This window comes from Myotis nattereri (assembly GCF_964212035.1).
Source record: "Myotis nattereri genome assembly, chromosome: 16".
NCBI classification, from domain to species: Eukaryota; Metazoa; Chordata; class Mammalia; order Chiroptera; family Vespertilionidae; genus Myotis; species Myotis nattereri.
In genome coordinates, this window is record NC_138091.1 from 23,597,179 (window position 1) to 23,615,379 (window position 18,201).

Here is an 18,201-nt window from a genome sequence, read left to right on the forward strand (position 1 = left end):
AAGAGATTTGAGATTTTTATGTAGACAGAATATGGCTTATTGAAACATTCATCACTACCATCGTCATATAAATAAAATCTGCAAAGTCAAAGTTGGGAAAGCTATACCTTACCTGTTTAGGCTTATACTCTATTTCCCATTTTGTGACATGTCAAAATGCCTTTCACTTAACAGATGCTTAACAAATGTTTGTTACTGACGTAATTGTTTAATCCAATGTACAATGTTCAATTCTCATCTAATCTGATCTAAGTATGACACTTAGGACAATTAACTGCTCCCTACTTGTTCTTTTTTCACATTTTTATTTTGGGAAAAAGTTAATTACAGAAAAAATAAGAAAATGATAAAACTAACACTTTGTATTCCCTGTATCCAGAAATGATGATTGTTAACATTTTTTGTATGTACTTTAAAAATCTATAACTGAGCCTTCGCTGGTGTTGCTCAGTGGTTAAAGCATTGGCCTGCAGACCAAAGGATTGCAGATTCTATCCCTGGCCCCCAGAGCATATGCGGGAGGCAACCAATCGATGTGTTTCTCTCACATCAATGTTTCCTCCCTCATTCCCTTTTACTCTCTCTAGAAAACAATGGAAAAAATGTCCTTGGGGGAGGATTAACAAACAAAAGAAAACCAACCAACCAACCAACCAAAGAAACAAATATATATATAACTGATATCATAGTACATGTATCCTTTTTTACATTTTAAAAAATTTTTTTTATAAAGAGTTAATTTGAGCCAAACTGATGACATGTTAGGAAACAAGATCTCAAATGCTCCCCCGCTTAAAAAAACCTTTTTATAAGCATTTAAATTATCCTTAAAATTGCTCTTATTTACACAACATTGAGATCTGATTCATGTATATAAAGAAATAATATTTTATTTCTTTTAACTGTATGGTATTCTATAATATGAAAACCGCAATTTTAAAAATAAAAATCCTTCTTTTGATGGGCATTTAGATTATTTCCAGTATTTTGATACCAAAAATAATGTGTATAATGGATGTCCTTATACACATCTCCTGTGTACATGTATAAACATTTCCCTAGGGTAAATAAATAGAAAGACAATTAATGAATTGTATACTGCGTGCATTATCTTTTCTTTTTACTTTTTATTTATTGATTTTAGAGAGAGAAAGGAAGTGGGAGAAGGGGGGAGAGAAAGAAACATTAATTTGTTGTTCCACTTATTTATGCCTTCATTGGCTGATTCTTATATGTGCCCTGACCAGGGATCAAACCCACAACCTTGGCATATCAGGACAATGCTCTAACTGGCCAGGGTGTCTTCTTGGAGGTACACAGAGAACTTTTACTGCCACCTTTGCACACCCACTCCCCTTCACACACAGGTATTTGGGAATACTCATCACCTTTCCTCTAGCCACAGGAGTGGGACTAACCTCAGGCCCACCTACCTAGACTCTTCTGCAGCACTTACCCTCCCTCTTTAGTATCATGTTGGATTCAGGACTTCTCTATGAAGCTTGCAGTCTTTGAGCCTAACCCAGGAAAAGAAGCATAAGCCCTGCTGCTCTTAAATTTCTCCTCAACCTACTTAGAATTTCTAAGTGTCTATAATGTTACCTTCAGCCTGATTGGGGCTCGAGGGTGGGGGATCAGATACTAACTCTGACTTAGGGACCCAGACAACCTCAAACCCCTAGTCACATCCCCTCTACTACCTCCTCCTTCCATCAGCTGGTCACAATTTCCCAGTGATAGAAAAAGTGCTTTGATGTCATATTTTGCATTCTCTCTCTCTCTCTCTCTCTCTCTCTCTCTCTCTCTCTCTCTCTCTCTCTCTCTTTTTCCCAGGAGCCCAGGATTTTCAAGTGAAAGTACAGGCTTTTGAACTCTTGTCTCAGCTACTGGTTAAAATATTCAGAAACTGCTTTATTCTAAACTGTATCTGTCTTACCTACAAGATCAGCACATAACTTCTATTTGAATACTGGGAAGAAATGCAAGAGTTCATGTCTCTAAATATGATCCTGCTATGTTTGTTATAGCACATGAATTGGTATTAAATTAGCCAACTATGAATAGTTGGTATCCAGGCATTTATTGGAGAGTACAATCTTGACATCCATGTCACCAATACTTATTATAAGTTCCGTTAAAAGAAGCAATATTCAACAGGACACATAGACATTTCAGATTTTATAAAATATACTAGAGGCTCAATGCATGAAATTCATGCAAGAGTAGGCCTTCCTTCCCCCTGCTACCAGACCGGCTTCCCTCTGGCACACAGGACCCGGGCTTCCCTCCGGCCACTGGCAGGTGCCCAGGACCTGGGCTTCCCTTGCAGCCCCAGCTTCATCCAGAAGGTTGTCTGGAAGGACATCCGGTCTAATTAGTATATTACACTTTTATTATTATAGATTAGTGGCCTGGTGCACAGATTCATGCATTCGGGGGGGGGAGGGGTGTCCCTCGGCCTGGCTTACACCCTCTCACAATCTGGGACCCCTTAGGGGATGTTGGACTGCTGGTTTCGGCCCGATCCTTGCAGGCCAGGCTGAGGAACCCCACTGGTAGACAACTCCATGCACCGGGCCTCTAGTATGCATATAAGATCTTTGGTTAATCTCTTTCCACCCTCCCACCTCCCCCCTTCTCTCTGAGATTTATCAGTCTGTTCCATGTTTCCATGCCTGTGTGTTGAGTGTCTGCCCCCTGGTGGTCAGTGCGCATCATAGCTACCGGTAAAACAGTCGCTTAGGCTTTTATATATATAGATTTCTGCCCAGCCGGGTATGGCTCAGTTGTTGAAGTCAACCCAGGAACCAAGAGGTCACTGATTCGATTCCCGGTCAGGGCGTATGCCCAGTTGCAAGCTCAATCCCCAGTGTGGGGTGTGCAGGAGGCAGCCAATCAATGATTCTCTCTCATCATTGATGATGTTTCTATCTCTCTCTCCCTCTCCCTTCCTCTCTGAAATCAATAAAAATATATTTTAATATATATATTCCTGACCTAAGCCAAATTAGCAGGGATCTGAGAGCCTAGACTGCAATATATTGGCTCCTTCAAGACTTGCTTTTTCTGAATTGCAGTCAGGTGTGGTATCATTTACCTACACTTAAGGTGGTTATAAGAAATTTCCCCAAGAAAATCAGTGTTTCATTTATTATATGTCTGGCATAATGGACCTTCACTTCAACACATAAGGTCCCTTTGTGAGTACTTGTGGGAGGAACTGCTGACTTTGAACCCCAATTTTCTGTACTTCTTCTTAATATCAGTTTGCATTTATCTTAAACACGCCGATAGAATGTTTGCTCATGTTTCCCTTTTCACATTCACGGCTAGGAAGCTTAGATTCAAACTTGTAGGCAACCTAGAACAAATATTTATGCCAGTAAAATATGCATTTGGGGCTTTATTCCTAGCTTCAGTTACTGTCATCTCTTATTTTTTACTTCTTTCATCCTACTTTTAATACGTGTTCCTTTGTTGCAGTCTTTTCTGGAACATGGGGATACAAACAAAGTTCATAAACAAATATATATCAGTAAAATTAATATCTATTTTGCAAATCCATTTGGTATCCTAGCACACCAATATCCTCCAAAGTACCACTCTTAGAAATACTTTTTGATATAAACTTTTCTTTTAAAGAAGTAATATAATAAGATGTAGTAGACTCCCTATTCCCAGCAGCTTTTTTTGATAAGAAGTCACCAGAAAAGAGAGCAAGCAAAAACAATCTTAAGCAACCATTCTTAAGAATGGGAAAGAGATTTAGAGATAAGTTATATGCTGTGGAATGCTGTGCCATGCAACATGTGGTCTGTAAGCTGGTACAAGTCTGTGGTGAGAAGTATACATAAATTGAAAATAGCATCTAGCAAATTTGAGAAAGTAACAGATGCTAAATCAGAGTTGAACCTGACAATAAAAATATGAGTTGTATTTTGTATGTCCTTTTCCCTGCTTAGTAATCCGTTTTCATTGAGTACCATTCCACAGCAAATTGGAAATTAAAAACATCACCATTAACAACAAACTAAAAACTGGTCCTTTATAGCAAATAGTTAAAGAAACATGGCTTTAAGGGTCTTACCCTACCTTCCCACTGTCACAGTGCAGGAAGAGTTCAACAAACATCTGCCTCCGCATATCCGTTCTTATGACCTCCCGGAATTCATCTGCACTGTGGCAAAGGTGCTTAAGGAGTTCTTCAAATATTTCACTTTTCAAGTCTGCAATGTGCGAAGAGATGTACTGCAGAGAGAAAGAGGAAAAGTGATCGATTTAAAACTGTGCTCTTTCCTTGGGTTTTTCTTAGGATTCAGTTGAAGTGCATGAAATTAATAGCTGCCATTTCCCCCATCTCATTTGCTTGTCATTTAGATAAAGCATTTCATGTTAGTGCTAGTCTACAGGCTGTGCAGCAGAGGGAGCTGATCAATACAGTCCCCAACACCACATACCAGTGGGACTAGATATTTTGGAAGCAATTCCCCTTTAGCTCAAATCAGCACTATATAGGACACAATTTTTACCTTACTGTTTGAAATAGCAGCAGTCATGGAATGTTGCCTGTAAATTACTAGCTCTAAAAATTGAATGCAGCTTTTCTTTTGATGTATGGCATATAAGAGTGTCTGTTTTCCAAGACTGACTACATTTAATTATTAGAGTGTAAGGGATGGAGATTGTAGGTGGGGTGTTTGTTTTGTTTTGTTTTGATATTGCAATAAGGTATTCTTTGTCTATGATTTTCTGTTTCTTTTGAAAGTGTAGAGTCTGAAACATCTATGATACTGGGCCATTTTAAAAAAATATATAAATTTCCAGTCCAGGGACAAATGCCCCTTTTCTTATCATGTTCAATTTAAATACTAAATTCTTAGCAAGATGGAAAATGATGCAGATATAAAAGTTGAAGGATCAATATTTGGTGTTTGGGTAACCAGTCCATGGTTGACTTGTTTTGAGATTATATAGACCCAGCTTAAATGTAGTGGGCACATTGTTTTATCTTGAGGAATCTACATTTCTACCACCACTATTCCAAACTCATATGATCTTGAGCCATTTTTCTTTGTTCATAATAGTTATTTATTTTTATTAAATTTCTGGGTTGTCATTGGTTAATAGGATCATGTAGGTTTCAGGTGTGGATTTCTATGTTAAAAAATCTGTATATTACACCATGTGCCCACCACCCAAAGTCAAATCATCTTGCATCACCATCTATTAGGCCCATTTCACCCCACCGCCACCCTCTTCCCTCTGGCAACCACCACACTGCTGTTTGTGTCCACATATGAATGAAATCATATGGTTCTTAGCTTTTTCTGCCTGACTTATTTCACTTAACAGACATTCTCAAGGTCCATCCATGTTGTTGCAAATGGCACTATTTTGTTTTTTCTTATGGCTGAGTAGTATTCCATTGTGTATATGTACCACATCTGCTTTATTTAATCTTCTGTTGAAGGCCATCTTGGTTGTCTCCATGTCTTGGCCACAATGAATAATGTTGCAATGAACATAGGGGTGCATAGATCGTTTCGAGTACATGTTTTCAAGTTCTTCAGGTATATACCCAGGAGAGGGATTGCTGGGTCAAATGGTAGCTCTAATTTTTGAGGAATTGCCAGACTACTTTTCCACAGTGCCAGTCTACATTCCCACTAGCAGTTCCCTTTTCTCTACAACCTTTCAACACTTATTATTACTTGTCTTGTTGATAATAACTATTCCAACAGGTATGAGGTGGTATCTCGTTGTAGTTTTGAATTGTATTTCCCTACTTGCTAGTGAGGTTGAACATCTTTTCATATATCTGCTAGCTGTTTGTGTGTCTTCTTGGGAGAGGTGTCTGTTCAGGTCCTCTGACCTGGGCCATTTTTCTTAATGCCTGTTGAATAGATTCCTGGAAGTGGGATTGCTAACTTAGAAGGTAAATGCATCTGTATTTTTGGTAGGTTTTCATGTTGTTCAGGCTTGTAACTACCCTTTTGTGCTCCCACCACGAACAGATGAGTAACTATTTCTCCTCAGCCTCACCATTAGTGTGTATTGCCTTCCAGATCTTTGCTAATTTGATGGGTCAAGAACATTACATTCTTGATCTACACCTGAGTGTAATATCTCCTGATGGAGAGAAATGGATTAAGCACTGGAAGAGTTTCTGACTGGATTCCTCTTGAAGTTTTAGCCCAATTCACAGTCAATGATTCCCTCCTCTGACCCAACCACAACAGTAACCAAATTTGTACTGGTAGCCAAATTTGTACCGAATTATCCTACTTCCTTAGCCATACATGTTTGGACCAGGGGAGGATACTTCACCGAAACAAAGCCATTCAGTCTCTGGAATTTGGAGTGGGGAATGGCCAGTTGGTCTCTGAGAGAGGTTGGATCTATACATTAAGCTTAAGAATTTGTAGATGGCCAAATTACTCCATGTGAACTGAAAATACCAAGGAAGTCTGTACACAGAGATGGGTAAATCAGAAAGCGAGAGAAAAGTTTTCCAAGTCCCTGTTCTAGTCTCTTCATGAGGCCAGATCATATTCCTGCCCTCGGATTCTGCACATTTCATTTTCAGCTCAATTAGCTCAGGTTGGTTTCTGTTTCATGCAATTAAAGAATAGTAACTAATATAGTTTGTTTAAATGAAACATTATGTTGATATATTTCCCTGACAATTTTTGAAATGAAGGGAATAGTTGATATTTTACTTCCTCAGTAATATTATCAGGCAAATTTAGAATGCATTATGTAAGGGGTACATAGGCTTTAATCTATGCTAATGAATCATAAACCATTATTCAACTGGCTTAGAGATGAAAAGAGGAAAATTTGAAGCAGAGAAAAATAGCTCTTCTAAATATTTAGTTTACTTAGCTGACCAAACCACCTAATTGTCATTATTGTTGATGGATCAATGAGCACAGTTAAGGTTATCTGCTACCTTGGGAAGAATAGTAGTTACGAACTCATATTTGGAGCCTGTTTGGGTTCAAATCCCAGTTCCCATATTTACTGGCTGGGTAACCTGAGATGAATCATTGAACTTCCCAGTTTCTTCATTTGTGAAATGGGTATTATAGTAGCTCTCTTACTGAGTCACAAAGAGGATGCTGTGTTTGCAGAGCTTAGGTATTTCATGTAATTGTTTTCTGTAGCCATTGCTCTTATTTCCTTTTGAGCTAGGTTAAAAAAAATCGACCAAGAAAGTTTTCTTTATAGGATAAAAGTCTTTTCAGTGAGAAATTGCAAGGGGGAGGAACCAAGATGGCAGCATAGGTAAACACCGGAGATTGCTGCCTCGCACAACCACTTCAAAAATACAACTAAAAGACGGAACGGACATCACCCAGAACCACAGGAAGGCTGGCTGAGGGGAAATTCTTCAACTAGAAGGAAAGAGAACAGCATACCGAGACTAGGAGGAGGTGCAGTGCGGAAAATACAAAGGTGCAGAGGTGCGCGCGGAGCGGGCTGGTGGCTGAGGGCGCAGTTGTCTATTTCAATCCGGAGGGAGTCTCAGGCTCTGAGCTCCAATTCTGGGCGAGTCTCTAGGGACCCAGACTCAAACGGGAGAAGCGGGACTGTCTGGCTTCGGTCGGAACTCGAAGGCAGCTTTCTCTCCGAGGCTTGCAGCGGTTGCTGGGACTCTGAGAGGCAGAGCCTCTGGGAATGGGACTGAGAGCAGCCATAACTGCCGGCTCCGCCCGCCCTGTTGATCTCCTGGGACCCGCCCCACCCAAGCCCTGCACAGAGCCATTTGCTGGATAGCCTCAGGCAAGGGCTAGATTAGCACCTCCCTAGAGGACAAAAGTTCTCCCACTGCAGACACAGCTGATTCTCACAGTCAGTTGGCCTGGAGGTCAAATCACCCCCAGTATTACCGACAACAATCAAGGCTTAACTACAACAAGACTGCGCACAAAGACCACTAGGGGGTGCACCAAGAAAGCATAAAAAATGCGGAGACAAAGAAACAGGACACAAATGTCGATGGAGGATATAGAATTCAGAACCACACTTTTAAGGTTTTTCAATAATCTTCTAGAAACTGCCGATAAACTTAATGAGATCTGCAAGAAATCTAATGAGACCCTTGATGTTGTGATAAAGAACCAACTAGAAATTAAGCATACACTGACTGAAATAAAGAATATTATACAGACTCCCAACAGCAGACCAGAGGAGCGCAAGAATCAAGTCAATGATTTGAAATGCGAAGAAGCAAAAAACACCCAACTGAAAAAGCAAAATGAAAAAAGAATCCGAAAATACGAAGATAGTGTAAGGAGCCTCTGGGACAGCTTTAAGCATACCAACATCCGAATTATAGGGGTGCCAGAAGATGAGAGAGAGCAAGATATTGAAAACCTATTTGAAGAAATAATGACAGACAACTTCCCCTACCTGGTGAAAGAAATAGACTTACAAGTCCAGGAGGCGCAGAGAACCCCAAACAAAAGGAATCCAAAGAGGACCACACCAAGACACATCATAATTAAAATGCCAAGAGCAAAAGACAAAGAGAGAATCTTAAAAGCAGCAAGAGAAAAACAGTCATCTACAAGGGAGTACCCATACGACTGTCAGCTGATTTCTCAACAGAAACTTTGCAGGCCAGAAGGGAGTGGCAAGAAATATTCATAGTGATGAACAGCAAGAACCTACAACCAAGATTACTTTATCCAGCAAAGCTATCATTCAGAATTGAAGGTCAGATAAAGAGCTTCACAGATAAGGAAAAGCTAAAGGAGTTCATCACCACCAAACCAGTATTATATGAAATGCTGAAAGGTATCCTTTAAGAAGAGGAAGAGGAACAGGAAGAAAAAGGTAAAGATACAAATTACGAACAACAAATACACACACATCAACAAGTGAATCTAAGAATCAAGTGAATAAATAATCTGATGAACAGAATGAACTGGTGAATATAATAGAATCAGGGACATAGAAAGGGAATGGACTGACTATTCTTGGGGGGGAAGGGGTGTGGGAGATGCGGGAAGAGACTGGACAAAAATCGTGCACCTATGGATGAGCATAGAGGGTGGGGAGTGAGGGCGGAGGGTGGGGTGGGAACTGGAGGAGGGGAGTTATGGGGGGAAAAAAAGAGGAACAAATGTAATAATCTGAACAATAAAGATTTAATTTTAAAAAAAGTCTTTTCAGCTGACTTACATATTTAGAAGGAAAAACCCAATGAGATCAATGGCTCTTAAAGTGGGATCCCTTGACCACATCACCTGAGAGCTTGTTAGAAATGTGAATTTGGGGGCCCTACTCCGGCTTACTGAATCAGAAACTACTGCAAACTATCAGCGGGGCAATTGCATGGCATAGTTTCTCCACTGGGTGGCACCTGTGCACAACATATTGACTTTAAGACTGCCATTTATTTCATTTTCTTCGTTTCATTGAACGAGTTCTGACAAAATAACCTTAAAACAAATCTTTTTAAAAGCAACTGTCCCTTAAAAAAAACCAATTGTCCCAAATATTACTTCTAGGTCATATCATATAAGACTGCTCAATAATTTATTGATTAGATAATCAAATATGTTCAATAAATATTTATATATAAGAAATACTTCTTGGTTTCTAGTTGAAGTAACAGCTCTTCTCTATAATGAAAGTACCTGAACATGTGCTGTTTTCATTTCAGGAAGAGAAGTTGGGCAATATCAGTAACATTAATAGTAATAGCCCAACCCACCCATTAAAATAAAATTATATAGATAGATGAATAGATATCCACAAAGGAATTATGTAGAATGCTAATGAGTTTGTATCAAGTATTATTAGGTCCAGTCTAATTAGCATATTATGCTTTTATTATTATAGATAGAGCTGTTATCAAAAACAGTTTTAATATTGCCACAATTATTGTCAATTTTTTGTTCATTTACTTTATATTTCTAATGTATCCTATATAATAAAGAGCTAACATGCAAATGGTTGTCACACTCTCACGCCCTTGCGCCCTTGCGCCTCGTCCAGGGGACCTGAGGCTGTGCCCCCTGCCCTGGCACTGGGACTGGGGGACCTGAGGTCATGACCCCTGCCCTGCGGGGCTTGACAGGGTGGGGCCAGCTGGGTCTGGGTCTCACGCTATTTCAAGGTGCATGCGGGTGGGCGGGGACTTGACTCTGGGTCCTGCGGCGTGCCCAGACTCTATGACAGGAGGGATATTTTCATTTACATTTTACTAATTTTCTTTTATCTCTGACACTTCTATTATAGAGAAAGGGCAAATAGCAATATTAAAATATTTCCTCTAATTCCCCTCTTTTTTTTTTAAATATGGAATGCTTCACGAATTTGTGTGTCATCCTTGCACAGGGGCTATGCTAATCTTCTCTGTATCATTCCAATTTTAGTATATGTGCTGCCGAAACGAGCACTAATTAATTCCCTTTTAATGTGCATGAATTTCGTGCACCAGGCCACTAGTTTTTATATATTCCACTAGAAGCCCGGTGCACAAAAATTCATGCACTTGTGGGGTCCCTCAGCCTGACCTGTACCCTCTTGCAGTCTGGGAGCCCTCAGGGGATGTCCAACTGACGGCTCCCTGCAGGGAGTGGGCCTAAGCTGCAGTCTGGCCTCCCTCTGTGGGTCATCAGGGGACAGCAGCCAGCCTGTCCTCCCCATTGCCCCTCTGCCACCACTGGTCACTGCCGCCCCTCCCCCATCACCGTCCCCTCCCTCTACCTGCTGGCACGTGCCTTGGCTGGCCTGGCGCCACCTGCTTGCCAGTCCCGCCCCCTGCCAACTGGTAGTTCCCCCATTTGGTTGATTTGCATATTATACTTTATTATATAGGATTATAATTTTCTATAAACTCATAAAGCTTTAAAGTGTCCTATCACCTTTATATTAATTTTACAATTTACAAATAGAAAGCTTTAACACTTACAAATATAAAAAAGTCTTGGTTCTACTAGATTATTTTTAATCTTGAAATCTGCTCAGTTTTGTTTGTTTATTGCTTACTTTCATTATCAGATATTCTTTAAAAATTCTCTTAATTTCATCTTTTTTTTAAGTTTTATTTTATTGTTTAAAGTATTATATATGGTATTACATATGTCTCCTTTTTCCCCCATTGACCTCCCCACAGCCACCCCACCCCCTGACACATGCCCTCACCCCCTTAGTGTCCATGTCCATTGATTATGTTTATATGATCTCTTTCCCCCATCCCCCACTCCTCCCCTGCCTTCCCACTGAAGTTTGACCGTCTGTTCAATGTTTCTTTGCCTCTGTATCTATTTTTGTTCATCAGTTTATAATATTCATTACATTCCACAAATGAATGAAGTCATGTGATATGCTGACTGGCTTATTTTGCTTAGCATAATGCTCTCCAGTTCCATCCATGCTGTTGCGAATGGTATGAGTTCTTTCTTTTTTACAGCAGCGTAGTATTCCATCTTTTTGTCATTTTATATTAGGTGCTTTACTTATAAAGTACAAATAGCATTTTTTTCTATTATCAAAAAAATCACCAATTATAAGATAGACTATTGATTTAAGAACAGATTTGGGAGGTTGGAGAAGAGAGGAAAATATTATTTTATTAAATATCTACATTGATTATAAGATACATCTTTTAAAAAACTTTATTGGGGTATAGTTGACATATTAAAAGCTATACATATTCAATTCAAGTGTGTATATGTAAATATGTACAGCTTTTTACATGTCAACCATACCTCAAAATAAAGTGTTTTCCCTCTTATGGAAAATAAATATAAACCAAAATCATCATCACCAAGGCCATACACATCTCCATCACCTGTAAGATGAATTTTGATTTTAGAAGTGCAAAAAGAAAAGTTATCTTAGAATTAAGTAAATATGAAATATGAAGAGGTCTCCAATAACATGGAAGAATCAGAGAAGTTACATTTTAACAGACATTGCTAAAGAAGACTTCCCTCTCTGCCAATTGGGAAGACTAGGTGTTCATTTTTACCACATTGCTCTGATAATAAGTAATTCTCCTAATTTTAAAAAATGTGCCTGGCCCATAGGTAAGTTTTAGATCTCATTGTTATTTGTATAACCAGATTTCACTGAATACAAGAAGATGGTTTTTCTTTATCTTACCCAAAGGTGTCAGTGGAATTTTTCACACTTTCACATCATGAATACCACTGGTTGAAAGAAATTGTAAGATGCCTTTGATTATAAGACATAACCATAATTTCAGAGGCATTATTCAAAATGTGCATCTTAGAATCAATAAAACAAGTTATTATGTTTCCATTTAATTTAATTCTAAGTTAATGTATATGTGACATTCACCAAAACTGGCAAAATAATTTGAGTCAAATAATGAATAATATAACTTCTTACTTCTATAAATTCCATTTTGTTCAATCTTTGCTCCATTGAGTCAGCAATATCCAACTGTTTGCAAAGTATTTCTATTATGGAATAAAGGTTATTTGCTAGTTAGTGTGGTTACAATACATTCATATTTTTTATTCATATCATAGTGCTTTAAAAGAAAAACATAAAAGTATTTCTTAATTAATGTTCATCAATATTTGCAATAAAGTAAAAGATATATAGTTGGGTAACATTCCAATTACTATAAAATTATTATTTTATTTAACCAAACAACCCCAAAACTGAAAAGAGTGTGCCTACCTTTTTAATGACCAGGTTGAAATAAAGCAGAAACAAATATGCACACTGATAGTATAAAAGACTACACATACACATATCTTTTGTTTTCTGTATATAAATATGATCATATTGATCTGCAACTTGCTTTTTTTCACTTAACCACTTACCTTGCAAATCTTTTCAAATAGAATCTGGAACTCAGGGGGAAGGTTTGGGATAGAAACATGGATGAGAGTCATTAACAGAAGTCATGGGTTTGCATAAGAAAAGTGTGTATAATGTGTAAAGTGATAATAGAGCCAAAAAAGAAACTCTGGAAAACAACATTTAAAGCAAAGAAAAGAAGAACCAGAAACATCTGCTAAAGGGTGATCACAGATAGATGTAAAAATCAAGAGAGAATAATATCACAAAAGCAAAGAAAAAAATTTTCATGAATAACAGAGTGCTAAATAATGGTGAATGTAGCAGTTAGTTTGAATAAAGATTTTTTAAACTTCCATTTAATGTGACAGTTATGTGATCTTTATTGACCTTACCAAGACACAAAAGTGAAAATTGTGTGAAAGCTTAAGGTGAAAAAATTAATACTCTGGCTTCCTCTCCTACTTCTAACAGTAGTTCCTCCTGCTAATCATGGGCTGATGCATAAAAATATTCTTTAGTCACTATTGATTGTTTAACTGCTTATTATAAGACTAGAGGCCCAGTGCATGAAATTCATACATGAGGAGGGTCCCTAGCAGCTGCCAGCTGCCAGCCGGGGCCTTCCTTCCCCAGCTGCCAGCTGCCTGACAGGGCCTTCTTTCATTCTGCACCACTCCCTGGTGGTCAGCACATGTCATAGCAAGCGATCAAACTCCTGGGTGGTCAAACTCCCAAGGGGACACTTTGCATATTAGGCATATATATATCAGTTATTATCATAAAAGGACTGTATATGCTTTAGTAAAGCTTATGCATTAAATGCTGCTATCTCCATCCCAGACCTTCCCACAGCTCTGGAATATTACACAAGCCAGACAGGTTTCTACTAGTAACAGTTGTTATTAAGTATATGTGTCAGTCCCCTGGCTGGACTTTGAGCAATTTAAGGGCAGTGGGAACATATCTTAGTCCTCTTGGTATTCTCTACCCCATCATAGTATCTGGAACTAAGTGAGGACTTAGTAAATATTGAGTGAATAAATGGCATAGAAAATTAATACTGCGTAGTATAGGAGGTGAGAGAAGAAACCATCAATGCCAACTAGAGCGTTCTAAATTTCTCTAATTTTATCACAATCTCAAATACAGCTCTCTTAACTCGTTCCTTTTGTGCCCCTTCAAAAACCAACTAAATAAAACAAGTCATTTAAATTTTTTTTGAAAGGGGACTTGAGGTTGTGCTGACTGAATAATTATAGTTTTTGGATAGGATGAAAAGGTAGAAAGAGAAAAGGCTGTCAACAACGTCCAAATTATGTTTGGGGAACAGTGATTGGGAGGTTGTAAAGCATATTTTGTTTTTAAAAGTATGAACAGATGTCAGACAATCTATTGTTATCAATGTAATAAAGTGGTCAAAAATCAATCAGTTGGCTAAAAATTATGTAAATTTCAGGACACAAACTCATGTAAGGATACCTTTCTGAAAGCAAAAGCATCAAAATCCATAGGTGTAGCCCTAGCTGGTTTGGCTCAGTGGATAGAGTGTCGGCCTGCAGACTGAAGGGTCCTAAGTTCAAGGGCACATGTCTGGGTTGTGGGCTTGACCCCCAGTAGGGGGCGTGCAGGAGGCAACCAATCATTTATTCTCTCTTATCATTGATGTTTCTCTCTCCCTCTCCCTTCCTCTCTGAAATCAATAAAAATTTTTAAAAATTCCATAGGTATAGTACTGTCTCCTTCCTCCCCAGTGAGCATGGAGGAAATGTGTAGGTGAGTTTTTGTTGATACAATGATGAGGAGTAGGAGTAGGGGCAGAACTCCTGCAATTCCTGCAAAGAAAAGACTCTCTCCCTGCTGCTAGAAATGCAAGTAGGTGAAAATTCTGCTCAGAATTATTTGTAGTCTAGAACCTAACTCCATTTTACTGCATATAAACACAGAACATATATTTGCTGTTGAATTTTTAAAGAATGTAACTACTGTGAAAATTTGAGAGAGGATTGCTAGTATACTCTGCTTCATTCTGGAATTTTGCCAAGAGCTATTCACTATTCAGAAAACTATGTAATGGGAGGTAATATCATACATTGTATCTGAATTCCAATATAACACACCTGTCAGTCTGCATTTTATAGCTCTCCCATTCTACTACCCATGGAATGTATACAAGTACATTCATTTGGCCCCTATTTCAAAATTTCAAATACAAAGAAATGGTTGATTGGATATAATTTTTACTTTTCTTATATTTATTTATTTTTAATATATATTTTTATTGATTTCAGAGAGAAGGGAAAGAGAGAGAGAGATAGAAACATCAATTATGAGAGAATCATTGGCTGCCTTCTGCACGCCCAGTTGAGCCTACAACCCGGGCATGTGCCTGACCGGGAACCAACCTGTGACCTCCTGGTTCATAGGTCGACGCTTGCCACCGATCAATGCTGGCCGGGCTACTTTTCTTACATGTAAACATTAATTATAAGGAGGTACAAATGTTACTACTCTGTTATATCTTATAATGAAGTTATAACCTAGCATTTATGTATTGAAATACAGTGCATATAATTTTTATATCTTTTCTTTGTATCACATTTATGACATATCTTTTTAAAAAAATTCTGTGTATGTAAATAATGTTTTCTAGGAATTTGACAGGATAATTAAAGGGGTATTACAGAATATTTGTAATAAAATGGGGCACTGGACTAAAAGAATTGAAAATCACTGATTGCTTCTCTGCTTTTCTATATTCTCCATCTGGAAAGAGAAAAAAAGCCCTAGCCGGTTTGGCTCAGTGGATAGAGCACCAGCCTGCAACTGAAGGGTCGCAGGTTTGATTCCAGTCAAGGGCACATACCTCGGTTGCAGGCTCCTCCCTGGCCTGGGCCCTGGTTGGGGCTTGTGCAGGAGGCAACCAATCGATGTGTTTCTCTCACATCGATATTTCTCTCTATCTTTCCCTCTCTCTTACACTCTCTCTAAAAATCAATGGAAAAATATCCTCAGGTGAGGATTTAAAAAAAAAATTGAAAGAGCAGAAAAAAGCTCAAATACTTCTGTAAGAGCTTTGAATAATATCCATCTCAATATTGACTCTTCATCTTAATTCAGCATCCCTTCCCTTCCCCCCAAAAGAGGAAAAAACATAAATACTGTAGTAATTGGCATGCTTACCAAGCTTGAAATCTGGATTTTGAAAAAAATCATGAAGAGCATTCTGAATCTATAAATCAAAAAGATCATGTTATTACTTCTCAATTACCATATACTTAGTATTTTAGACTAAAGCCATCTGTAATTTTTCAGTTTAAACCCAGGGACAGGAATAGTAATAATTAGCACTTAGTTTATAGATATGTAAAATGAGTTCACATATATGTACTCAATGATTCCCATCCTTTTTGTGTAAAAATTAGGATGCTGAGGACGATCCCATTTTGTCCCTTCCAGAGCCATTTCTATCAACCCTTAGATATGGGGGATGATGGAGCTAAGGCACCTTTGGCAAACAATTTGGCAATCCAAAGAATCCTCTAAAATTTCTCATTCTTCAATTACACACAAAAAATTTCAGACTTCTTCTTGGTCCATTTATTAAAAGTAGACTTTATTCTTTTTTCTCTTTTATTTATTTATTTTTATTTTTAAAATTAAATCTTTACTGTTCAGATTATTACAGTTGTTCCTCCCCCCGCCCCCCCCATAGCTCCTCTCCACCCGGTTCCCACCCCAGCCTATGCCCTTACCCACCACCCCCACTGTCCTCATCCGTAGGTGTACGATTTTTATCCAGTCTCTTCCCGCATCCCCCACACCCCTTCCCCCCACTGAGAATAGTCAGTCCACTCCCTTTCTATGCCCCTGATTCTATTATATTCACCAGTTTATTCTGTTCATCAGAAATATTTATTCACTTGATTTTTAGATTCACTTGTTGATGTGTGTGTATTTGTTGTTCATAATTTGTATCTTTACCTTTCTCTTCTTCTTTCTCTTCTTAAAGGATACCTTTCAGCATTTCATATAATACTGGTTTGGTGGTAATGAACTCCTTTAGCTTTTCCTTATCTGTGAAGCTCTTTATCTGACCTTCAATTCTGAATGATAGCTTTGCTGGATAAAGTAATCTTGGTTGTAGGTTCTTGCTGTTCATCACTATGAATATTTCTTGCCACTCCCTTCTGGCCTGCAAAGTTTCTGTTGAGAAATCAGCTGACAGTCGTATGGGTACTCCCTTGTAGATGACTGTTTTTCTCTTGCTGCTTTTAAGATTCTCTCTTTGTCTTTTGCTCTTGGCATTTTAATTATGATGTGTCTTGGTGTGGTCCTCTTTGGATTCCTTTTGTTTGGGGTTCTCTGCGCTTCCTGGAGTTGTAAGTCTATTTCTTTCACCCGGTAGGGGAAGTTTTCTGTCATTATTTCTTCAAATAGGTTTTCAATATCTTGCTCTCTCTTCTTCTGGCACCCCTATAATTCAGATGTTGGTACGCTTGAAGTTGTCCCAGAGGCTCCTTACACTGTCTTCATATTTTTGGATTCTTTTTTCTTTTTGTTTTTCTGGTTGGGTGTTTTTTGCTTCTTCATATTTCAAATCTTTGACTTAATTCTTGCGATCCTCTGGTCTGCTGTTGGGAGTCTGTATAATATTCTTTATTTCAGTCAGTGTATGCTTAATTTCTAGTTGGTCCTTTTTCATAACCTCGAGGGTCTCACTAGATTTCTTGAGAGTCTCACTAAATTTATCGGTGGTTTCTAGAAAATTCTTGAAAAACCTTATAACCGTGGTTTTGAATTCTATATCCAGTAGTTTGGTTTCCTCCATTTCTGTCATTTGTGACCTGTTTCTTTGTCTCTGCATTTTTTATGCTTCCCTGTGTTGATGGAGTGGCTTTCTGTGCTAGGTGTCCTATAGGGCCCAGTGGCTCAGCCTCCCCAATTACCTGAGGTGGACACTCTTGGTGCACCCCTTTGTGGGCTTTGTGCACAGTCTTGTCGTAGTTAAGCCTTGATTGTTGTAGGTATCACTGGGAGGAATTGACCTCCAGGCCAATTGGCTGTGAGGATCAGCTGTGTCTGCAGTGGGAGAACTTCTGTGCTGCAGACACCCTTCTGGGGCAAGACTTGCTTCAGTGGGGCTTTGGTGCTCACTGAGTCTGCCTCCTGAGTGTGTCCCTTATGGATCTGAGGATTTGTAATCTGGATGGTCCCACTCTGACCACTGGGCACACTGGCTCTTGGATCTCTAAGGAGGTGCTAATTTAGCCTCTGCCTGAAGCTACCCAGCAGGAGCTATGGAGAGATCTGTAGATTCCTCTTCTTTGTTTGAGGCTTGGAGGTGCCCAGATGAAGCCCAGCTGTGAAGCAATGCAAGCTTCTGTGGGGCCTTGGGCCTTCTTTTGG

At 38.8% G+C, this 18,201-nt stretch overlaps 1 protein-coding gene across 1 annotated transcript in view; it reads right to left on the bottom strand.

The window, feature by feature from the left end:
* Positions 1 to 18,201, bottom strand: part of EFCAB5 (EF-hand calcium binding domain 5) — a 104,154-nt gene that overhangs the window by 43,771 nt on the left and 42,182 nt on the right. Inside the window, exons 7-9 of the mRNA XM_081108939.1 lie at positions 15,976 to 16,024; positions 12,373 to 12,443; positions 4,093 to 4,248 (exon numbers count right to left, since the gene is read on the bottom strand). Of these exons, the coding sequence (XP_080965065.1) occupies positions 4,093 to 4,248; positions 12,373 to 12,443; positions 15,976 to 16,024 (276 nt within the window). The remainder of the gene's footprint in view (positions 1 to 4,092; positions 4,249 to 12,372; positions 12,444 to 15,975; positions 16,025 to 18,201) is intronic.